This window comes from Fusarium flagelliforme (genome assembly GCF_020744385.1).
Source record: "Fusarium flagelliforme strain FIESC 12 MPI-CAGE-AA-0113 chromosome Unknown B0J16scaffold_4, whole genome shotgun sequence".
NCBI lineage: Eukaryota > Fungi > Ascomycota > Sordariomycetes > Hypocreales > Nectriaceae > Fusarium > Fusarium flagelliforme.
In genome coordinates, this window is record NW_025763506.1 from 4,983,777 (window position 1) to 5,006,479 (window position 22,703).

The following is a 22,703-nucleotide window of genomic DNA, read 5'->3' on the forward strand; positions in this document are numbered from 1 at the left end:
CTGAGCCCCAAGAGATTGACCTTGCCTTGCCCCACCCACTCCATAATTATAGGCAAGCCACCTAGAATCAGTGCTAGACAGTTGGGCATGCATAGCGAACAACAGTCCTCCCCCAATAGGGTTAGTAGGTTTCACTGCTTGGCACAGCTTTTGCATTATTTAGATGGGCACAGCCGCGGGTCTGACTTCCATAGTTCCATCACACCGACCCCGAAACCATTGCCTGCTGTATCGGCCTCTTTCTTCTACCTTTAATCACGACTCTTGACATGCAATCATGACCCAACAGGGCGATGCAACCTTTTCATCAGCTTTGCAAGCTTTACCAAGCGAGATAATCGCCTCCGTCTGCAGTCTACTTTGCAACAGCGACATCAAAAGTTTGCGCCTCACCTGCCGATTTCTGAGAGCCAACGCTTTTCTGCGATTGGAGCGTGTTTTCATCTCCGCTAACCCACGCAATATCGAGGTTTTTCTTGCTATCGCCAACAATGACGTCTTCCGTCACCGCGTCAGGGAGATTATCTGGGACGATGCCGTTTTGAAAGATGTTTCTAACAAGGATAATGATGGCCCCTCTGGCTACAGCTCAGGCGAGAGCGATCCTGACGATGATGCTGCGAATGGGGATGAAGAAATAATGTCGCGAGACCTCACCTATCTTTGCAAAGATGCAATCGACACATCTGAGGGTCGCCTGAAGGGATTGGATAAGAATTATCACAGCGACGACAAACATCACAGGCAGCTTGACAACTTGATGCGTTCCCGAGACTCACTTGCTTATTGGAATGTGCTATTGAAGCAGCAAAGGAAGGTATTGAGGTCGGGAGCCGATGAGACAGCTTTTCGATATGCCGTGCAACGGTTCCCACGACTCAACAAGGTCACTGTTACACCAGCGACACACGGCTTTCTGTTTACGCCCCTGTATCAAACACCGATGATTCGTTCCTTCCCTTCCGGCTTCGTATACCCCCTGCCTCGAGGCTGGCCGTCTAATGAAAACTCGGAACTTGATGATTCGGATGGCTTACCTGACGGCTGGGAGAACGAAGAGGAAAGGAAGCAATGGCGCGGGGTCTGTATCGTCTCAAAGGTACTAGCAGATTTTGCTGAAACTCTCCAAGTCTCTGAGCTTGCCTTGGATAGTCATAAGCTTCCAACAGGAATTGACTACACATTCTTTAAGAGGCCCAATGCTGATTATGATAATCTCTGCAAAATCGTTGAGCAACCCGGTTTCAAAAGCATTACTCTCTCATTGATAACGGCATACATCTCAGACTGCAACCCTGACGACTTTGAGTTCTATCGGAACGGAAGGATCTCTGGACTTCTCGCCAGGGCACCTGACCTGGAGAGCTTCGTCTATCAAACTGATTATAGCCACAATCCTGGAGATGCTGACGAGGAGGACATATTTGTCTCCTTGTCGAATATATTCCCCATCGATCTTTGGACCACGGGAAGGCTCAAGCATTTTGGACTTCGAGGCATACTAGTCACCCAGGACGATCTTGTGTCATTTCTCTCCAACCTTCCGTTAACACTTCAATCTGTTGAGCTGAGCTTCCTCGCCATGGTTGAAGGAAACGATTATGCCGGGCTCTTGACAGATATCCGAGACAAGCTTGATTGGCGGCATCGACCCAAATCTCAAAGAATTCAGGTCACAATTTCTGTAACATCACCGAATGTCCCCCATGACGGTCGGTACATCAATCTGGACAGGGAGGTTCAAGAGTACATTTACGGCGATGGTCCCTCGCCGTTTCCTGTCGTCGAGGGAATGGACGGGGATTACGTCCCGTTTGGGACTGGCATTGTACTGGATGAGTTTGATACCAGCTTCAGAAGAACATACAATGGGTATGGTTAAAAGACTACAGGGATAAGCATGCTGAAATAGCGGAACATATTCAATAGAATAATATCTTATATCAAGTGTTGAATGTTAGATGCCTGGTACTTGAGATTTGCAAACTAAAGTTATTTGCATAAAGAAATTAAGAGAGATATGTGTGCAAACCATGAAGTCGTCGAATTACAAAAGATAAAGACTGATAAAGTTAAACATCCAATGAAGACAAAAAAATACTATACCGGTAGCAGATAGCTTTAATTAAATTAAAACGAGGATTCTTTGCACTACTATGTAACTACCCTAGTGGGGATAATCCATGAGATGAGGATTCAAAGAGTATTTCCGGTTTAAACGGGGTAGGGAAGACTATAGTATATTGAAAAGAGCACTACTACTTATAATTTGAAAGAACATAGCAGTGTGGCTCTGAGAATACAAGTACAATGGACAACGTATATAGGGGAGTGGAGCTTTAGGTAGTCGTCGGGAGAAAGGGATATAGGCGAATCGTTAAAACTAAAAGCAAGTAACCTGCCATCAAACTGTATTAATAGGGCCGTATAAAGTCCGGATCGAATTCATCATATTGCATGCCAGTCCCATTGTTTAGCATTGCCCAAGAGGTACCAGCTCCATTCACTCCAAAGGGAGGAGGCCCATCCCCATAAATGTAGTCGTTAACCTCCTTATCGACAGATATATAGCATCCAGTAACACGCTGGTTCAACTTGACCAGTAACCGGATCTTGATCTGCTGATCAACAGTGTGGTTTCTCCAACCTAGCTTATCGCGGATCTCAGCAAGGATCCCGGCATAGTTGCCTCTTCCCTTGATGACCGAAAGGAAGCTAAGTTCGATGGATCTGAGTGTGGGTGGCAGTTTTCCAAGGAAGGATATCAATTCATCCTGGGCGACTTGCATTCCAGAGAAACCAAAGTGCTTGAGCCGGTTCGCGCTCGACCACTCTTTGATAGGGAAGAATTCGAAAAGAGATACAAAGTCCGTTGTTGGTGCGGCCCAGTGAGTATGTCCTACTGGATAATCAGTCTGGAATTGAATCTCTTCAAGATCGGATTCGTTGGCCAGAAGACCACGAATTCCCTCTGGTTTGAAAGTTTGCCAATCTTCAGGATCTAAGCAGGGATAAAGTAATACGCTTGAATCCGGGTCGTGCCAGGACTTGACATAGATGGTCGTAATCTTCGTTCGGCTCGTCGAAAACAAAATGATTGATACCAGTAAGAATCTTGTGATTATCAAAGGATATCTCACAAACATTATGCGAGACCTTTGGGTCAGCAAAAAGTCGTGAAACGAGGCAAAAGCCTCGCCACTTGTACTTTTCGTCCTCATCTTCCCAAGGCTCAGCGTCTCCTGGCTGGTCCACGTCGTTGGCACACTGCCATCCTCGGGGAATAGGATACAAAAATCCGAATGGAAATGATCGGATCATAGGCGTCTCGTAGAGTAGGAAGAAGAGAAACCCGTGTGCTGCGGGGGTAACGGTGACTTTTGTAAGATGGGGAAATCTTGACTCCTGTAGGGCATATCGAAGAGCCTCCTCATCGGCGCCAGACTTGATAATGTTCTCCTGCTGTTGGACGAGACGGGTATAATAGGACAGTGCTTCTCGTGAGGGCATCATGTTATCGAATTGCTCTTGTTGCTTGCTGTCACGGCCCCTGCGACGCAGTCGCGACCGTGCCTTGGACAGTTCCTCTTTGCATTGTCCCACAAACCAGGACGATATCTTCCCGTCGTTTTCATAGTCATCATTGTCAAAGATTTCATTCTCATCAGAGCTATAGCCGTAGTTCGAATCATGGTCATCGCTTGGCAAGGGCATCAAAGTAGCGTCATCCCAAATGATTTCCTTGACTTGTTGCCTAAAGACGTTATGGTTGGTAACTGCAAGGAAAACATTAACGTTGAGTGGGTTCGCAGAAATGAACACTCGGTCGAAGCGTAAATGCGCCTGATTGCAAAGTTGGCGGCATGTTAGACGGAGGCTTTTTATATCGCGATTTGGAAGAAGATCAAGGACATCCTGGATGAGTTCATTGGGAAGCTTCTGAAGAATAGGTGCAGAGACTTGGTTGTCAGATATAACCATGTTGGCCTGCATTATGCGGAGGGAAAAAATTGCTAATGTTTTATCACAGATAGCATCTCACTACTAAAGCTGAGCGTTTATTATAGGGCTTGGCGGATATTACAAATGCACAGTGCGGTATCAGTTGGCTGACTAGCGCGGCAAATGAGTTTTTGTTTTAATCTCGGAGTGGATTCTTTTCTGCTGAGAATCCACCAAAACGTCATGATCTGCCAGCCAGGCCAGCCTAGCATTGTCGGCAATATTTCCGCATCCGCGGGGTCGGTCCGAGCTGTATCAGGCGCGCTTGGCCTACCCTATTGGGAGTCAAAGGTTTTATTGAGACACTAAACGTTAATTGCCGAACAACAAAAACGGAGAGTCAAGAGCTTTTCTAGTACAAAATTTATTTCCTAACGTTCTCTGTTCTAAGCGTGAAGTAGCTGATGCGTAGGTCAGCAGTCTTGCAGCTGTGTCGATTTATATAGTCATCATACGAAAGCGCAATTTAGAAGAAAGTACCGGGCTACCACAAACCAAACCCTCAAGACGAGCCAGTACAGACATAGGTTCCGAGTTCCAGGGCTGACCAATCTTTTCCGACTGCAGGGTTCCAATTATAAAAGGTTCTCAGAGTAATCTTGCTAACATTAGCAATGTCATAACAAGTATCTCCCTTTTCAACTCTATGGAACTCTGTGCATGACTCAACTACCCCAATCTGGACAGGGGATGGCCTGGTAGACATTGTACTTGTTTTACCCCTAGCATCGATGCTTGACTTAGTGAAACCCCAGATGCCAACTGGGTGGAAGTGGGAGGGGAAAGTCATCATCGAGCTCAGGACAGTAGGTGGCGTGGACCATAAGGACAGAATCGGTCAACAATAGAAAGGTTGCACTACACTGAGATTAAGAACAATACAATAGAGTGGGCCTGGTGCAGCTAAATACACATATATATATTCTAAAATGCTACCTAGTCCTATCGCAGTGAGGGATTTACATCCCTTTATGCTGTAGCATTTGACTTATTTCTCTTAAAGCCAAACAGCTGGATAATTTCCATCCAGAAACCAACAGGGACCTCCTCGAAAGCTGCCTCATAAGCATCAATCTGGGGTCTCTCCCAAACAAGGTCAGCCTCAGATGGCTCAATAAACTTTGTCTTCTTGGTGAACTTCCAGCCAAAGAAAGTGATAGGCGCGATAATCAACATGGTGTAGTAGGTAAAGAAGCCATCCGGGGTGAAGTTTCCAGGCAGGAAGGTAGTGTATCCGTAGCAGAAGACGACACAGATCAGGAAGGCAGCCGAGATCCAGGCACTGTAGGGTTGAAACCAGCCGTAATAAGGCAAGGTCTTACGGTCAATGCCCTGTGCCTTACATGCTCGGTAAAAGAAGATGTATGTGATGGAGATGACAATGTGGTCGATGATCTGAGCGGCGGTGATGATGTTGGTAAGCCAGGTGAGGACAACGGCTGAGTCGTTGGAGACAGCGAGGAAGGCAAGGAAGGGGAAGATCATGACGATTCCGAGACAGTAGATAGGCAGACCGAAAGATGTACACTTGAGTAGGAACCTGGGGGCTTGGCCTTCAAGAGCTAAACCATAGAGAGACCGGGTGCCGTAGTAAGTCAGAGCGTTACCAGCGGAGAAGATACTTGAGACGAGAAGACCATTAACGATGTGGGGTAGGACTCCGATGCCGAGGTTACCCATGGCAATAACATAAGGAGAGGCAGCACCGGTTCCAGCACCCTCACCTCCGCCAGTAACACTGACAAGGGTAGGGTCATCGTAAGGAATGATAATGCCAACGCAGAGAGACGAGAGGATAAAGAAGATTCCGAACCGGATGTAAGTGGTCTTAAAGGCGTTCTTGATGTAGACACGAGGCAGCTTGGCCTCGCCAGCAATCATAGAGACGTATTCAGGACCAACGCAAGTAAAGGCAGCGATCCAGAGAGAACCTAAGAAGCCTTCAAATCGCCCTAGATCGCCTGTCGTGATGTGTTCTGCAAAAGAGCCTGGGTTTTTCCAGTACCGGAAGCCGTATGCGTCCTTCTGGGGGTTGCCACCGACCATGGTGATAAATGTGAAGAAAAAGACGATGAAGAAGAGGATAACTTTTCCGATCGAGAGCCAGAACTCAGCTTCGCCGAACCATTTGACAGCACCGACGTTGATTAGGCTGTGAAGACAGGATTGTTAGTATGTCTGTCAAAGAACAACGGCAAGATTCAATAGGCTCGGCTCACCCATAAAGCACTATACAAATCGCGACAACAGCAGCAACAGGTATGTCATCTCTCCAGAACTTAAGCACAAGATTCAACGCCGAGATTTCAAAGGGGACTAGGAGAGCTTCGTAGAGGAAAAAGTTCCAACCGACCATGAATCCAAAGGACTCATCCACCCAGTGACCAGCCATTCTGATAAATGCACCAGAGATAGGGTGATAGACAGTCATTTCAGCCATACAGTTATTAACAAGACCAACCATGCAAGAGTAGATAGTGTAAGCCAGGAAGAGACTGCCTGGACCGCCATGGGCGAGACCTGTACCGATGGAGACAAAGACAGCGGTTCCGACTGAGCCACCGATGGCAATGAGTTGGATTTGACGGTTTCCAAGGTTACGATGAAGTTGTGAGGTGTGTGTAATTGTGCCCTGCATAACACTGCCGGTACCGGACTGCGTTCTCTCGACTTTCTCATTGTGGAGACTCGAAGTCTCGCCGTGTTTGTTTTCATCGTGGGAAGCCATGATGAAGAACGGGGTGATAGAATGATCTGGTCAAATAATTCTACGAGAAAAGGGAAGAATGGAAGAATGAGATATAGAGGAGAGTGTAGTGGAAGGGGGTTGGAGAGAAGAGAGGTGAAGACCGCGGTCAAAACAAAGAAAGGATTGGACTTGGGATTCACATCAGTTTATATACGCACATCACTTCCTCTTGTTCTTAATCTCTCGCCCAGTGCAGCTAAATTCTAAAGTTACTGTAGCTCGGAACTTCCCTTAGCGCCTATATCGCTCACACCCAAAGATATTAAGTTGGAAGAGCGAGTAGTTTATCGAATGGGTGTCCAATCCCGGAGCTATGGCATGCACTATCCCCGCATCCTCCACATTTACCCCAGGTACAGGAGCCAGGACTTTCGGTCAATTGCAACTAGCCCCAGGTTTCATCACGGTTGACAGCCTCCCTACCTCGGACAGTGGAGGCTTCAAAGAGCTTAAATCATAGGAAAGCATGGACGATCTTGCAATGCAAAGATGCTCATCTCGTGGTTTCCACTGTTGTTGTAGTTGAGCTTATCTTCATCCCCAGTTAACCCATGTTTCTACAATTGCGATCCCTGATAAGACTGTGGATACGCAGGAATGTCATGCGTTGCGAACCTTTCGTCATCCACTAATACAGGTCATGAAAAGATAGAACTAGTCTCAAAAAAGCCCGTGTACCCGATCAAGCCCACACAGCCACCTCCCAATCTGTGGTTGTTCGCACAAATCCCACCGGGATCGTAGCCGAGTCTCACCATAAAAGAAGAAAAGACTTACTGTACAAATGATAAGAAAAAGAGACACAAGCTTGTGTTCTTATTTTTGAAGCTAGTTTCATAGTTAAGAAGATAACTCAAACTTGCGGGTGTTCTTAATCCCAACCTTGCCGGTACATGGAGAACGACAGGTAGATAACAGTGCCCGTTTCCATGAAATGAATCGGTTTTGAACAACCCCGTCGTATCCTTTCAGATCGTCCCCGCATTTCTCCAACGCCACAACCAAAAGTTTACAAACATCTGTCTGTTTTGCGAATTCAAAGAAACTGGCCCTCCATCACAAAAGGGGCGCTGCTCTAATTTCAATAGTTTCCGGTCCTCTAAGAAGTGTCAGTCTCGCTAACACAACAAAGTAAGCTTACATGGATCGGCTGGTATTTCTCCTGAGACCTATTGGAGTATTGATTGACCTTACTCGAAGGAGGGGTCGGGTTCCTCTCCCGAGACTCGGATGACAACAAGAAAACTCTCGGGTTTACCTTTTTGTACAAGATTTAGCGTGTCTAGGTTCGGATGCTCGGGTTCTCTTAGCTCTATAATCGAAGGAAGCGATGCTACGCTTTTACTTTGAAAATACATAATTGTTCCTGTTAAACGAGACGGATATAACAAGACAGTGCGGTATTAGTTGTCGGATTACCTAGGCATCTGCGGTTATTCCATTTTGATTCAGGAGTGGATTCTTTTGTCCTGAGAATCCACTAACGTCCTGATCTGCCACTAGCACTGTCGGCAATATTCCCGTATCCGCGGGCTCAATCCAACCTACCCTACTTAGAGTTAAGGTGTTGTAAACACATAACAATAATTATCAACCCTGGAAAAGAGAAAAAGAAAATAAATAGCATTTTAAGTAGAACCTATATTTTCAAGATCTATTCATGTTCTAGGCTTTTACAACGCAGTGCGTTGGAATTTGCAGCTATTTGCTTTATGTACTCGATGTTTAAGATCGTACCTGTGAAAAATCACCATTTCAACTTCTCGACACAAACTGATGTACCTACTCTCCCGCCTCTCCCAATGCTTGTTCATCTAGAAATTCAAGATAGCTGGGTGAAAGGTTCAGGAAGCAAGATCGTCATCGGATTCAGAGCTGCTCCATCCAGGGATACCAAAATCCCACCCGCCCGCGTGTGTTGATTTGCAATAGTTCATTCCGACCATTACCCCACTGCAATCCGCGCCTACACTGGGATTCATCTCAAAGAACTCACCAAAATGTAGATTGTTCATGATCATTAGGTCATCGCAGGTGATACCCTTAGGAACGTCAAGCCACATAGTACAGCCAGATATCTCATCGGCGGCGCGAGGTGTGGGCGGTTGCTCCTCGTTATTAACATTTGAGGCTATTGGAGGTTTGGATGTCAGAAAACAGTAACGAATATTGAACATATGCAATACAAAATTACTTACAAGCAGTAGCTGAAGATAGAACCACACAATAAGATTTACTTGGGGCGATGGTGCATGGCCATGTAAACCCGTCTATGAATGTACTAAGGCCTCTGTCTAGGGTCGTCGGAATAGCAGTGAGATCTTCAAAAATTTCCGAAGTCCCGTTGGGCTCCGCCAGAGACGGATTCCATAGAATGAGCTCCTATACACCGGAATAGTGTTAGCGATGACCCAACCACTAGGAGAGACTTAAGACTTACTTCAGAGGTAGCACCTACTACACTTGCCAACGACCAGCAGTCGGCTGAGTAGTCATCGGTTACGTCTTCGAGCCAGTAGTAGCTATCACCTCAGTTCAACATTTGTTCACAAGCGATGGTAGGCTGGAGCGCCCATAGGTCTGACTTACAGAATGCAGTCCGATCGTGTACCCTCCGCTAAAGGGAATATGTTATTGCCTGGTCTGAAGCGGTCTGGTGGATCTGTGAAGTTGCCGTCATAGGAGAAATCCGTATACTCCATTCCACTGACAAGAATCGTAAGGAAGAGAAAAAGTAACATGTTGCCGGTGAGAGATTGGAAAGAAGCTATGTACCTCGCAAGCACTAATCGCTGGTAATAGGGATTTATGTGATGGGTATAAGAGGATGTAGAGCTATTGGGATTCCTTTCGTCAGAATTGCGGGAAGTTGTTGTTGGTTCTGTTGAATGATTTAGGGGCGATTAGTCAAACTGACACCCACTGTTTAACACTAATCGCTCTTGGATCTCCGCGTGGTTCCATTAAAACATGCAAGATCCACTGAACTAACAGGGTTACTGAGTCGAGTTTGCAAAACCAAGAACCAACAGCTAAATTTCGATAAAATGTCGGAGTCAATTTAGTACATAGATCAACTCTGGAAAATATTTAGGTTATATGGTGGAGATACCAGAGAATTATCGCACCAGCTTTGAGCGTCAAGGATCTCAGCATCGGTATTTATGCAGCGAAAAGGGTCTGAATTGATCCTACAGCTGGCTAGGCTGCCATCAAGGCTTTTCGGGAAGTCGGGTACACTGGCTACTATACCCGGAAGCGTAGAGAGACGGCAGGGTAGTAGCACCTTTGGGCGTGATATTTATGATAGTTTGCCTGATTTTGATCAGATGGACCAGGATACCCTTCTTTTGCAAGCTGGACAATTTGGAAAGACGATAAATGACTGGATGAATCTCGACATGCCAAACATCTTGTAGGACCAGAGGTCTATCTCTTGCACTGTTAGTTTCGGTATATGATGCCGAGTATATGGTTCAATATAGTGTCAATGAAGCTGTATCGATATGGCGATGCGCCGGTCCCTGCGATACTTAATGCTGGCTCAGGTATCTTAACCTATCTGGGAAAGGCTGCACCATCGGCTACACTATCCGGCCGGCTCTTCGAAAGACTACACCATCGGCTATGCCATCCGCACCGTCTACACAAAGTAGCCCCGAGTGCTGTCAAGACTTATGAATATCAGGATACTTATATAATAGTCTTTCGAGAGACATGCCCAAACATAGCTCATCCAGATTCCGGGCTCATTATTTATAATCACAATGCAAATCAAAGATATTACTGTGTTTACATACAACGCCAACTATCGCTATGGCACCTACTCCATGTCTCACGGCCGCTTAGCCAAGGGCCACAAGTCGATCGTTGTTCGGATCCGTTCCGATGATGGTTTTGAGGGTTGGGCCGAGACAGCCCCTCATGGTAGTGACTACCTTGCAAGCTCATATACCGGCGAACTGGCAGCCATCCAGGAACTCAGTCCCCAACTCATAGGCCTAGACCCAAGATCTCCCGAGGCCATTTGCAATGTCATGGATCGAGCCATGATGGGAGCATATGCGGCAAAGGCTGTGATTGACATGGCCTGCTGGGATATTCTAGGAAAGTCGCTGGGATTGCCGACAGCGGTTTTGCTTGGCGGCCGTCTCAGCGAAAGTCCAAAAGCTTTTTCTGTCATTGGAATTCGAGACCCTGATGCGGCCGTCAAACAAGCACAGGATGAATTGGAAAAGGGCGCTGCTATGATGCAGCTCAAGGCGGGTGACGATCCCGTTGCTGATGCGAAGCGAGTTAAAGCAGTTCGTGCCGCTCTTTCCGACCATGTTATCATTTGGGTTGATGCGAATGGCGGTTGGACCATGGACCAGGCCCTGACCTTTGCTCGGGCTATCGGACAAGATACCACTGTGGGGCTTGAGCAACCGTGCCGCACTCTGTCAGACTGCGCGGAAGTCGGTCGCAGAACAGGATTGCCAGTCATGTTAGATGAGAGTATCATCACGATTGCAGATCTGTTCGCAGCTCACGCAGCAGGTGGCATTACAGGCGTGAATATCAAGCCATCTCGAGTTGGTGGACTCACTAAGGCCCGTACCATTCGCGATGTCGCTGCTGCTCTCGACATGGTCATTAATTGCGATGACACTTGGGGTGGTGCTTTAACGACAATTCAGAACGTTCTCCTGGCTACTACAACCCCGGATAATCGCCTGAGGGCAGTTGATTTGATGTCTGAATGGATAGAACCTCTGATCGCTGATATCCCTCGCATGGGAGCAGATGGTCTGATCACTGCGAGTAGCCAACCTGGAAACGGTTACGACCGCATTCACATCGATTTGCTTGGTGAACCTTTGTTTCAGATCAATTGAGAAGCACTGGTATAGTCTCATGGATTAAGACTACGACTATCAAGAGCACAGGGCCACAGGGTCTTTTTTAGAATAATATTGAAGAAACTTATGAAAACTGTGCTATACACCCTTCATGTGATAAGTGACTTCTACAGTAGGAAGCTAGAGTACGTGCCTTCAGGTTGCATAGAGGATCGTCGCGACGGAATATTAACCTTGTTGAAGGAAGACCGAGGCAATCCTTCTCGCCATCACATCACACCACTGAATCCTTCAATCTCACAACAGCCTCTCGCATGCGTTTAATAGCCAATAAGCAGTGAGAATTTGAGGGAATTATCCGAGCCTTGTTAGAAAAGCTTGAGGGTCTTAATAATCTACCTGTAGTATATAAAGAACACAAGTTCACCAATTGAATCGAACAAAACATAAGGTTCTCAAGCACATATTGGAAAAGGCAAAGTCCTGAGACATTTCCAGACAATCAAGCATACAACCACTCTCTGCCAATCAACCATCCAAAAACCAACACCAGTCATTTCTCCAATCATGCATTCCATTGGCACTTTCATCACGCTCGTCCTTTCGAGTTTTGCCGCTGCCTCGCCCCAAGGCGTCCCCGATAAGCCAATCGAGTTCTATGGCCGCATGTATGCCGACTCTGCCAATTGCAGCGGAACTGGAACCAGATATGCCTACCTAGGCTCTATGGGCAACTGCATCAACAAGCCCGTCCCTGGAACCGGCTCGGCTACGATGGTGGTAGGAGAGGTTAGCAAGCATTTCTTTGCGGGATGGACCGGACCTGACTGCACCGGCAAGGTAGTGCTCATTGTATCAAACGTCGGAGAATGTGTTGACTTGGGTGGCACCGATGTTCAGAGCTGGTCTAATGACATGAAGCCATTCGGAAAGTGAGGGGGAGGCTTCTTAGACAACAAGATGACAACTTTGCCTTGAATAACCGAACCACAATGTATGTGGATAACATGTGGGCTGTTAGGTACTGGCTGTACAAGGTGTATGCTTGTGAAGAAATAACAGAATTTACGATAGTCAGATCTGTCTTGGCTGATCTTTCTGTTGCCCTTATGCTTGATTATTGTTTGTGGCTGGCTTTCCGGCATGATCTTTATCTAAAGAATAACCGAATCCGATGATTACTTTCTTCGTATCTGTTCTTACAGTAGGGGCCCAATTATTGGACCGGGGTCTACCACAAGGAAATGGAGATAAAATATCAAAGGCTCTTGGGACTACGTCAAGAGAACGCTCTGTAGTCAGAATCGACTCGGATATGCTCAAGTGATCAACGGTGAAGGAGGTGTTACAGCAGGATATACATACAATGGTGATAGGTACTGTTGGTAATTGACCATACTTTTTAAGTTAACGCTACCCATCGATAGTAATGTTAAGTTCGGAGGCTGGCATGAACGAAAGGCAATGTTGTGTAGTATACTTATCCTAGCTAGATGTGATCCTCAGCAAGCGACAACTCAATCACTTCGCGCAATCGGCAAAGAGGAAGCAAGCAAATTTCATTCGTACAAAAGCTTGATATCTCCACACAAGCGATGGATGGGGCTAATATACTGGTGGGCTTTTAAGCCTCCGTCTCTTGTGATAGAACCGAAGACTGGACCTTTTTTTGGCTTCTTGTGCCATTTATAAATTCCGAAACACCAGGGTTCTGTCTGTTCATTGGTACGTTCTAAAATTATCCCCATTGCCAGACTACCAACAGCGTTATTCCCAGGTTTAGAGCTGCCAAGTGGAGCGCGGACGGTAGTTGGATGACGGAGTGGCTTTTGCCGAATCGGCACCGACTGGAGATAGTAGATAGCATCCGAACAGACGGGTTTAATAAGATCTATCGCCGAAAGTATTATCAGATATCCATTAACCAATGAGTAATATAGGAAGTGGACTTTTTAGTCAATCAATGTCATTATATAAAATCCACCAACGTCTCTTGATGTGAAACCTGATCTCTAAACACATCTCGATTCACATACCACCATCTCAACCAACTCAAGCACAGCACTAAATTCAATTTTTCATACACCATGTCTACCGATGCTTCTGCCCTTACTGCCTACGGGCCCTCGGAAACTGCCCTTCTTCTTCTAGACTGGTACTCTCTCTTCGTCGAGAAACTCGCCGGCCCTGGAGCCCAACGTGCTCTCGAAACAGCCGTCCAGCTTCGGAAATGGGCCAAGGCTCAAGGCATCACCGTAGTCCATTGCCTGATCGATGCCCATGGAGTGCTACCCCCAGCGGCCAAAGATGTAGCCCGTCTCCAGGGTCTTTTGGAAATGATGAAAACCATCGAGCAACCAGAGCCAGCTGAGTTGCGCGACGACTCGGAGCGTACTTTTCACAGACGCCCTGGACATATTTCTGCGCTCAAAGCACCCGGACTTCTGGAGTATCTGGAGGAGAAGGGGATCAAGTCGCTCGTTCTTACTGGCTTGAGTACTTCAGGTTGCGTGTTGCGTACCGCTATCGCTGCAACGGATGCGGAGTTTGCGATGACGACTATTACTGATGCCTGTGCGGATAAGGACGGGGAGCTTCATCAGGTGATTTTGGATAAGATTATCCCAAACAGGGGGCATGTCAAGAGTGCTGCTGAGTTCCAGAAGGACTTCGAAGCGGCAGTGAAGGCTTAGAGGGAATTTAACATCAGATAATAAGGGATCTCAAGTATGAACAGCAGATCTCTGACGCAGTAACTCCAACTGAATCAAAATGGCTTATTGATATTTTTTCACTTGACCAACATGGCGATTCGGCCATCGTGACCGTAAATCTAAATCAATAAGCTAAAATCCGATAATGTTGTGTGTTCAAAGCTAAAAGCACCAGCTATTGCTATGGATGCCAATTTAGAACGCAAATCATGGTGTGATGACCGGCTATGTTGCACCGAATTTAGCATGTAAATGAGGATCTCAAAGAGCCTTGATTTCTTCTATCTTGGAAGCAGGAAGACCTGCCTTCAACGAGGGATCGCAAGAGACGGTGAAAACCCTGCTCGGCAGAAGCTCGGCTCGGCGTGTTATCTTATCTGATCGCTCGTATCGCCGGGTGCTATTTCCGTAGCTTACATCCGGGCCAATCTTCCCACCCATGGACCTGGTCATCAGCTGGCTGGAGCTACCATCCCTGCCAAAGCGACGGTTGTTGAAAATTGTGGTAATAATGGCTTTGTAGGCCATATTCTGTGCACCGCTTTCTAATGTTAGTTTGAGAATTGGTTCTGAACCCTTTGAATAAACTCGAATAGCTTCTTTTCTACAATGCAGGCTTGTGTCTGGATGGCCCAAGTGCTGTTAACAAAGTCGGCTTCTGCTATAGAATAGTTGCGACTCTAGAAGTGGCCCTGTCCATAAATTCTAAATATTGCAGCTGAGACCAGATCCGCCTCGGTACATGCGAATAACTATGCTGAGATTGGAATTTGTTTGTAGGGTAACTTAGTCCCGCGGCAATCCCTCGGTCATCCCTCGGTAGCACCCACTAAACTCTAAAGTATTAGACGAGCTTTACCAGTGCCTCATTGATTTGTCAAAGCCTCCATACCATGGTATCATATTGTGGCTAAGTATTCACGGACAAATGCATTAACATACCGTTGGAAACGTGGGCCGCAAATCTATATTGCTACGTTTATGTGCCTCGGAAGCAACGGTTGTGAAACATCGTCCCAGTATTTAATTTGGCTTCAACTCAATCCTACCATTGTCATCAACTGCAACATATATTCAATTTGCATCACAATCAAAAGCATACAGTGTCACAGCCAGTCATGGATCAAGAAAAGGTTTTCTCCCAGGCCATTGAACTAGCCAAAAGCTCCAAAGCCCAGATGGTTGTTGGACTATTCCTTGCTTTTAAATCCCTTCGAAAGTTGAACGCCTGGTACACCAAGAGAACGATCAATAATCATGTTCACGACCCTACATGGGATTGGAGCCGTGAGATTGTGGTTATCACTGGGGGTAGTAGTGGGATTGGAGCTGTCTTGGTTTCGAGATTTGCCGAAAAAGGCGTTAAGGTCTTGATCTTGGATCGCAACACACCTCCCACTGAGCTTGGTAAGTCACACTTGTCCTTCAAAACCCACATTTAATTGTGATTTACCGTGCAATATTCTAACACGAATCTGACTTCATATAGCTGCCAGTACGTATTTCTACCAGGTTGACCTCGCGGATTCCGAAGCCATATCATCGACTGCTGATCGTATAAGAGCCGACCATGGGAACCCGACCGTTCTCGTCAATAACGCTGGATTTGTAAATACGTACTCTCTCCTAGACGTGTCGGAGACTGGCATCAAGACAATCTTTAATGTCAACATTATCGCTCCTATCCTTCTCACCAAGCAGTTTCTACCAAGCATGGTGAAGCAGAACCATGGCCACATTGTCAACGTTGCTAGTCAGGCTTCCTTTGCCACACAAGCAACAAATGTGGACTACGGTGCCACCAAGTCTGCTCTACTCTCTTTCCACGAAGGTCTTGCTCAGGAGCTCAGACACCTATACAAGGCTCCCCGTGTTCGCACTAGGTTAGTAACCTGCTTTTCAACATACAGAACCTCTTTCTGACGCAACAAAGTGTTGTACATCCCACATGGGTTACGACGCCACTGATAGGAGACCTTGTAGAAGGAGGAAAGCTGAAGGACACGCCTGTGACGCCTGAAGATGTCGCAGACAGAATCATTAACCAGGTTCTTTCCGGCTTCGGGTCGCAGATCATTGTGCCTCCCAGCTTAAGCTGGACTTCTATGATCCGAGGATTACCGGGCTGGCTTCAAGAATCATTGCGAGACAAGGTAACTATCCTTTTGGTTAATGCAAATGACAATGCACGGAGATAGGGTAGTAGTATATGCATTAGTATGTAGGAATTACTGTTATTATCTTGTAAACTGGATTTTCCTTCTTATACCTCCTCCTGGACAGGATACTGTGCAAGATGAACCCTACTGGTTTGACGTGTTTGTGATCGGGTCTCTGAGTAAAGAATAATTCACCTGTGAATTTCTATGGTGTCTTTCACCCGCTTGGTGATGTATGTACATTTCTGGGAAGCTATCCAAGCTGTTTTATATAACATTTTGATCCAATAGACCGAGTCCTGGTATCAATTGGTTGTCTTGTAAATGGAAGCTCGACTTATATAGTCAATCAGCTACATATTATGTCCATTTTGAACATTAGTACTGTATATAGATATAAGACAAGATATCGAGTTTGGTACATGTCGATAGACAGGCACTATGACGGAAATGATTCGGAGGGCGACCAAGAGATAAAAACTTATGTTATGTATTGCAGACAACTAACTATTACCAGACGAACTATTCAATGAAATAGATAAAGATCAAAATTCGAAGATGTCAACAAATCAAGGAGTTCCTGAAACTGGCTAATGATACATACAGACAGTTCCGTAGCCCCGGCATCCTATTCGATGCTCTTCCTGTGCATCCTAGAGAGACTGGTAGTGCTGAGCCATCGTCGGGACCATTTTCCGAAAATAAGAAAAACAAGAACAAAAAGATTGTTGATAGTTATTGTACCACAAAATATGCCTGCAAACACTTTTATAAAGCCATAGGCCTGTACCCAGTCGATCACTTTATACCCAAAGGCAAACGAGATAGACTGTTTGCCGAGATTCATCGCAATCAGCATCCCAGGGATCTTGGCTTCATAAGAGTCCATAGTGTATGCGAGGGTGTAGGTGAGGTAGAAGAACGCTCCTGTATAACATAAGCCCGTGTTATTGCTTGCGCCCGAAAGGCCGTTTCATAACACCTATCGAACTGGAACATCCCCACAGCAAAGACAAGTCCAAACCAATGCAAGTGGTTTCCTGCACTATAGCCGTATAGGATGAGTGCTGCCGGGGAGACAAAAAAGACTACCACCAAACACCAAAGACGGTACTCGGCTTCTTGAATATTGTTATGCTTACGGGTGAGCCAAGCAGAGACGCGATCCGGGACAGTGCTAAAGGGCCCTGCAGCTACCAAATAGCCAGTAAATGCTGAAATCGCCACAAGACCGGTATTCTCCTGGTTTCGTAGTTAGTATTAAAACATTCATCTCATAGCATTACGAAAAAAGGTTCAATGAAGGGCATCTTACAATCGGCCAGGAGTATGGAGACGAGGCAACAATGATTGGGAAAGTAGATGTAAAGGCAAGACCCGCAAGTCCAATAACCATCCCTAGGTATAATAAGTCAGTCAACTTGATTTCTGTATCTATAGGGAAGTAGTTACCGTATGTAGAGCAGACCCAGAACACAGGGGGGACAATGAGGTAAGTGAAAGATCGGATCTGTAGGTGTTCCGTCAGTGTTTGGTCTATGGGTTGCCGAAGTTAAACTGAACAGTCTTACCATCATCATGAATACAGGAGCATTGGGGTCCGTCTTTCCAAATATTCTGCATTGCTCCAAATAAGTTTTTCTCGGTGGAACTGTCACAGACTCCTCAAGCCTGGATTCCCTGCACTCCGAAGATGGCTGGCGTTCGTCTTTAATGGAACCGGCCTTGGTTTCTCCATAATCTGAGGGCTGCGTAAGTTGACGCTCCTCAAGGTACATTGTTTCCTCGAAAAAGGCTAGAGTTGCGAGAAATAGGACACATCCGAGACCGAATTCTATCCAGAAGAATAGGTTGTATGATAATCCACTAGACAACATGTAACTCGCAGCAGTAGCGCTCAAAGTTCCGGTTGCAAGTGCAACTTTTAAATCAACATGTCAGTCTTGATGACTCTAGAGATGAAGCCCAATGGCTATAAGTAATAGTGATACTCACAGGTATACCAGCCCAGGGCCTTTCCTCGTTCGTGAAGAAAGAAGACATCAGCCACGGCTTGCGCTGGCAATGCTTCGCAAACAGATGAGCCGAAACCGTGAACCATTCGGAAGCCCATGAGGACACCGTAAGATTTAGACAGAGCACAGCCTAGGAGACCGATGCAATACTATTCCGTGGTATCAGCTATAAGACGGAAGACTTTCCTTTTGTGCCAGGTGGATGCAACTCACAATAATGATCGAGATTAGCATCGTAGGTCTGCGGCCGATTTTGTGGTACATAGGAACGAAAATGAGGGAGCCTGTTCAAGACGCAACCATACGGTCCTGGTATTAGCAGTTTCTCCTAATGCCCTAGTGGACTGTTCTGTACCTACCGAAGCCGAAGAGAAGATTTGGATTGTTCACCAGCTGCGATGCTTCACTGGTTGTTTTATCAAACCGCTGAGCGAGGAGGTTGACATAGACGCTCGGGCCGATTAAAGCACCGTTGACAAGAAAGGAATATACGGCGAGGAGGAGCAGAATCGTGTTCTTTTTCCCCCGGGTCCACTTCCAGAGAGGGGTCAGGTCATTACTCCAAACGACCATACATCGTTATTGTAGCTTGACAGAAGGGATAGTTCATACGTTAAGCGGATCATTTGGGTCGTCGGATGGAGTTGGGGTCAAAGAAAGACCATATGCAGTTTTACTGTCGTCTTGATGTTCGTTAGCATTAAACTCTATAATTAATTTCTAACCATGGATTCATACCTGTGACTGACATATCAACAGTGCCAGACACCTTTGACTCTTGAAAGTTACTGAAATATGTTAGAATAAGATTTGCTTGCAGAACGTGGTAGTAAGGGTAGGTATTGTACATGCCTTGTGCTCTCATGTTGCTGCTGCATTTTACTGTATGCGAGTTTGGCTTCTTAACTGTATGATAGTAAAGCTTGAGTTTAGAATTGAGGCAAGAACAAGATGACGATTCTTTTCAGCTCAGAGTTGGGCTCATAAAGGGGTTACTATATATCAAGACCTATAGGTAGGTTGCTTAGTAGAGACCAATACTCTAGACCTTCTAATCCCTGCCTATCATTATTGTAGCATCAGAGAAATAAGGTTGAGGAATCTAGTTAGTGTGCACATCAAAAACTTCCCCGCGATATCGAACCGATGGCGCTATAAAGACTACTTTGGGCCTAGTCTAGCATGGGGCTGTTCTGTTGCCGAGGGTGCAGAAGAGCGATGCCAGAAACAGCATAGCTCCCGAGGCAGATTTTCCTTTTCAAGACGTCAATGGTCTGTCAAGCCTCAATGGTCATCAGAAGAGAATGCGGGGATGGAACTAACTCAAATGGCCGCGCGTACTCTGCAAGGGCACGACACAACTCGCAGGGGTTTCAAACTTCTTATCCTGGGGATCCACAAACGCGACTCCTTCTATCAAGTTCATGCCCTCTTAATTGTTACATCACGATATGTTCGAGTGACAGATGATGGATGGTAAAGCATCAAGCGAGACATGGTCCAGTGTATAGATTCAAAAATACATTTCTACTCCAAAGAGGGCAGTACATTACATATTCGTTAGAAAGCCACAGCTGTGACTCTTTGACCCCCATCAGACTCAAGTAAGAACACTTCCTGTTTCGCCGACAAAGGCATTCTCGAAAAGCATCATTTCATCACAAACCTCTTCCACTGATGGTTCCGTCAAACCCAGAAGCCGGTCCAGATCAGATGATGGACTACTTTGGCTGTCCCAATACAGGCAGGCGTCAAACTTGTCTCGAGATTCGAGAGACTCCCGTCTGTTCTCGCATCCATCGCGGAGACACGATGGGAAATCCTGGTCTTGAGGAACTCTTCCCCGGCTGATACACATATCAACCGTCCATGTGAGTCTCAAATACGTACCTGGAGACTTGATGAGGATCTGGCCCCAATCTGTCATGGCTTCTCGGTCTGGCTGTGCTAATTGCTGGTTGTAAGCTTGTGCTAGGTCCGCAGTATGCTTGGCTGTTTCCTTGACCCAATCTACGCCATAGTAGTGAGGTAACAATGCATCCGTCGCCTCTACCAGCACATCGAGCCGGCTTTGCTTGGAAAATGGATCAATATCCGAGCGTAGATTTATTTGGTCCAAAGCCAATTCCCGCCTGAGGCATGACAGCCGTGAAGTAATAAGCTGTAAGGCTAGGGGAATGGCGATACAAGCCACGCTATGCCGATCACAGTCAGTATGAAAGTGTGATATCCTGCAGAAAAACAATCAACCATGCCGACTTACGCAGAGACTGGAACGCAATTTGTAAGGCGGTAATATGTCAATATTCCAACGCATCTCGTCAATCCCAGCGCAGAACAGTCGACCTCGCGGCATATCTCCTTCCCTTGAATAGCCACACCCTCTGGAACCACATTCGATATAGAAGAAGAAGGCACCATAGACAACAGATTGAAGATTCTATAATTGCACAAGGTGATGCAAGCAGTGCTTGTTCGGGTGTCAGCGTCAAGGGCGCATAGATGGTACAAACGAATCTAATCAAGGACTTACTGATAATAGATATACATGAGGTTCGTATGGAGGATGACGCTATTGCTTGGGCCCGTTGAGTCAACACAACGGTCTTGGTCTTGGCAATCCAATATAGGAAAATCAACAGTTGTCGACTTATACCAGGCCACAAGTAAGCGCCGGCACTTCTGAACCTGGGCATCACTGGTCGCGGTTGATTCAGGGCTTATTTCAACCTTGGACTCAAATGGGAATGCAATGGCGAGTACATCTGTCAATATAAGTATCAATTCCAAGAATTTGGAAAACAGATCGATATGCCGACGTTTGATTGCAGGTGTAAAGACCCTTGAGCGATGAATCTCTGACTGGAAGTCATTGAAGCCGAGGGGCACACAGGTTTCCAGTGTGGACGAGTCCGGGGTGATCTGAGGACGGAATCTTGTACACAGAGGTGAAAGTCTGTCCATGATAATGCAACACCACCAAAGACGGCGGACAGATCTAAAGTAGTGTTTTTTCGAGGGAGAAGCCAAACCGGACACGTCTGTCACCCTGGCATACCGATGCGCGCTGATATTCTCAGCATGGCGAAGAGCAAGGCTATGCCAGGTTTTCCAAGGATTTGGGGAAGTATTGGTGACAGGGACGTTGGGTACCCAATTCATCAATAGCAATGCTCCTTGAGCGAGGGGTAACTGCCCGGATTCGATGTCAAAATCGTACAGTAGCTATATCTGCTGGTTAGACTGATTGATTGTGCCTAAGAGTATAGAGAAACCTCACCTTTGCTTTGCGATAGAGATCAGCCTGGGCAGTGTGGATGTCAGAATACCCTAATCGTTTAAGGTACTCAATAGGCACAAACTGGACGGACAGTTAAGTCAGTAAGTGGAACACTGTGAGTAATGTCGAAGTACGCAGGCGGTTGACTCACATTGCAACTGGCAAAAAGCATGGCAAACAAGACGAAGAGCGATATCTTATTCGTGGATTGACTTGACTGGTAATACATGTCCCAAAACTCTCCCTCGTCGATCAGTGGTAGGAATAGATGTATATATGCAAAGTACTTGGACATGAAAACGTTGAGAACTGGGGTTATCGGCACATGGAGACAACCTTGAGCCTCCAGATAAGTTACATCTTGATGTGGAATGGCGTGAATGTTGCTAGCTGATATAAATCGATAATGTGAGTATGTGACTAGCCCCATGACCGCCCTGAATGGTCTGTCCAAGGGTAATGGCACCGAGTCGTTTGGCAAGAACGGTCCAGCATGATATTGAGAGGCATATGCTCGCGGAATGTCAGGACAATAATCCTTTGGGGCGGCACTGGCGTTACCGAAAAGGCTTGGCAGATTTTGTTGCTCCCCAGAGAATGGAAATGTCGAGCGTAGCAGATCATTGAAGTCTGGTATGTCGATAGAGCCTAAGCTCCATGGAGTGGTTACTTCAGCCGCCTCGAGGAAGTCAAGAGAGCCTGCTTTTTCGGATATCATAATAGAATTAACAACATCACTGTTCTCGGCTGCTGCTGCTGCTGCTGGTTTGGGGTCTCTGTCCTTGGCAACTATTGCATCGCCGGTCTGTTGTGAAGCTCGTTGCTTCGCTCTAGAGTTGACCGGGTTCCTATTATCAAGTAAACGTTAATAGAGATTCCAAAGGAAAGAAAATGAGTCGCGGCTAGTCTACTTACCAAACAGCCATGCCGTGAGATATCTGGC

General features: G+C 46.3%; 10 protein-coding genes across 10 annotated transcripts; 5 read left to right on the forward strand and 5 right to left on the reverse strand.

Moving 5' to 3' along the window:
* Positions 1-277: 277 nt before the first annotated feature.
* B0J16DRAFT_400318 (uncharacterized protein) lies at positions 278-1,882 on the forward strand (the record flags this gene model as incomplete). The annotated part of the gene is made up of 1 exon (XM_046132505.1): positions 278-1,882. The coding sequence occupies one exon, from the start codon at positions 278-280 to the stop codon at positions 1,880-1,882; it is 1,605 nt and encodes a 534-aa protein (XP_045983883.1).
* A 532-nt stretch (positions 1,883-2,414) lies between these two features.
* B0J16DRAFT_400320 (uncharacterized protein) lies at positions 2,415-3,992 on the reverse strand (the record flags this gene model as incomplete). Its single annotated transcript, XM_046132506.1, has 2 exons — positions 3,024-3,992; positions 2,415-2,971 (listed from the first exon to the last, which is right to left on the reverse strand). Exons 1-2 carry the CDS (start codon positions 3,979-3,981, stop codon positions 2,415-2,417), a joined length of 1,515 nt encoding a protein of 504 aa, XP_045983884.1. The 5' UTR covers positions 3,982-3,992.
* A 979-nt stretch (positions 3,993-4,971) lies between these two features.
* Positions 4,972-6,730, reverse strand: B0J16DRAFT_268141 (amino acid permease/ SLC12A domain-containing protein; the record flags this gene model as incomplete). Its single annotated transcript, XM_046123478.1, has 2 exons — positions 4,972-6,154; positions 6,222-6,730. 2 exons carry the CDS (start codon positions 6,728-6,730, stop codon positions 4,972-4,974), a joined length of 1,692 nt encoding a protein of 563 aa, XP_045983885.1.
* Positions 6,731-8,595: 1,865 nt separating this feature from the next.
* On the reverse strand, positions 8,596-9,492 carry B0J16DRAFT_385285 (uncharacterized protein; the record flags this gene model as incomplete). The annotated part of the gene is made up of 4 exons (XM_046131487.1): positions 8,596-8,882; positions 8,950-9,133; positions 9,192-9,273; positions 9,341-9,492. 4 exons carry the CDS (start codon positions 9,490-9,492, stop codon positions 8,596-8,598), a joined length of 705 nt encoding a protein of 234 aa, XP_045983886.1.
* Positions 9,493-10,518: 1,026 nt separating this feature from the next.
* B0J16DRAFT_385286 (enolase C-terminal domain-like protein) lies at positions 10,519-11,628 on the forward strand (the record flags this gene model as incomplete). Its single annotated transcript, XM_046131488.1, has 1 exon — positions 10,519-11,628. The coding sequence occupies one exon, from the start codon at positions 10,519-10,521 to the stop codon at positions 11,626-11,628; it is 1,110 nt and encodes a 369-aa protein (XP_045983887.1).
* Positions 11,629-12,021: 393 nt separating this feature from the next.
* B0J16DRAFT_343405 (uncharacterized protein) lies at positions 12,022-13,020 on the forward strand. Its single transcript, XM_046128029.1, has one exon. It carries the CDS (start codon positions 12,160-12,162, stop codon positions 12,526-12,528), a length of 369 nt encoding a protein of 122 aa, XP_045983888.1. The 5' UTR covers positions 12,022-12,159; the 3' UTR covers positions 12,529-13,020.
* Positions 13,021-13,590: 570 nt separating this feature from the next.
* Positions 13,591-14,311, forward strand: B0J16DRAFT_343406 (Isochorismatase-like protein). Its single transcript, XM_046128030.1, has one exon. It carries the CDS (start codon positions 13,680-13,682, stop codon positions 14,283-14,285), a length of 606 nt encoding a protein of 201 aa, XP_045983889.1. The 5' UTR covers positions 13,591-13,679; the 3' UTR covers positions 14,286-14,311.
* Positions 14,312-15,424: 1,113 nt separating this feature from the next.
* On the forward strand, positions 15,425-16,504 carry B0J16DRAFT_305970 (uncharacterized protein; the record flags this gene model as incomplete). The annotated part of the gene is made up of 3 exons (XM_046124772.1): positions 15,425-15,713; positions 15,796-16,189; positions 16,240-16,504. 3 exons carry the CDS (start codon positions 15,425-15,427, stop codon positions 16,502-16,504), a joined length of 948 nt encoding a protein of 315 aa, XP_045983890.1.
* Positions 16,505-17,093: 589 nt separating this feature from the next.
* B0J16DRAFT_356270 (major facilitator superfamily domain-containing protein) lies at positions 17,094-19,231 on the reverse strand (the record flags this gene model as incomplete). Its single annotated transcript, XM_046129461.1, has 10 exons — positions 17,094-17,418; positions 17,448-17,707; positions 17,781-17,863; positions 17,918-17,975; positions 18,037-18,331; positions 18,469-18,629; positions 18,694-18,764; positions 18,840-19,014; positions 19,093-19,163; positions 19,219-19,231. The coding sequence occupies 10 exons, from the start codon at positions 19,229-19,231 to the stop codon at positions 17,094-17,096; spliced, it is 1,512 nt and encodes a 503-aa protein (XP_045983891.1).
* An 849-nt stretch (positions 19,232-20,080) lies between these two features.
* Positions 20,081-22,190, reverse strand: B0J16DRAFT_267649 (fungal-specific transcription factor domain-containing protein; the record flags this gene model as incomplete). Its single annotated transcript, XM_046123452.1, has 5 exons — positions 20,081-20,675; positions 20,744-20,950; positions 21,014-21,705; positions 21,761-21,841; positions 21,912-22,190. 5 exons carry the CDS (start codon positions 22,188-22,190, stop codon positions 20,081-20,083), a joined length of 1,854 nt encoding a protein of 617 aa, XP_045983892.1.
* Positions 22,191-22,703: the final 513 nt, after the last annotated feature.

Excerpts from the sequence above, each read along its gene's own strand:
- B0J16DRAFT_343405 (XM_046128029.1), top strand. The coding sequence starts at position 12,160 with ATGCATTCCATTGGCACTTTCATCACGCTCGTCCTTTCGAGTTTTGCC.
- B0J16DRAFT_343406 (XM_046128030.1), top strand. The coding sequence starts at position 13,680 with ATGTCTACCGATGCTTCTGCCCTTACTGCCTACGGGCCCTCGGAAACT.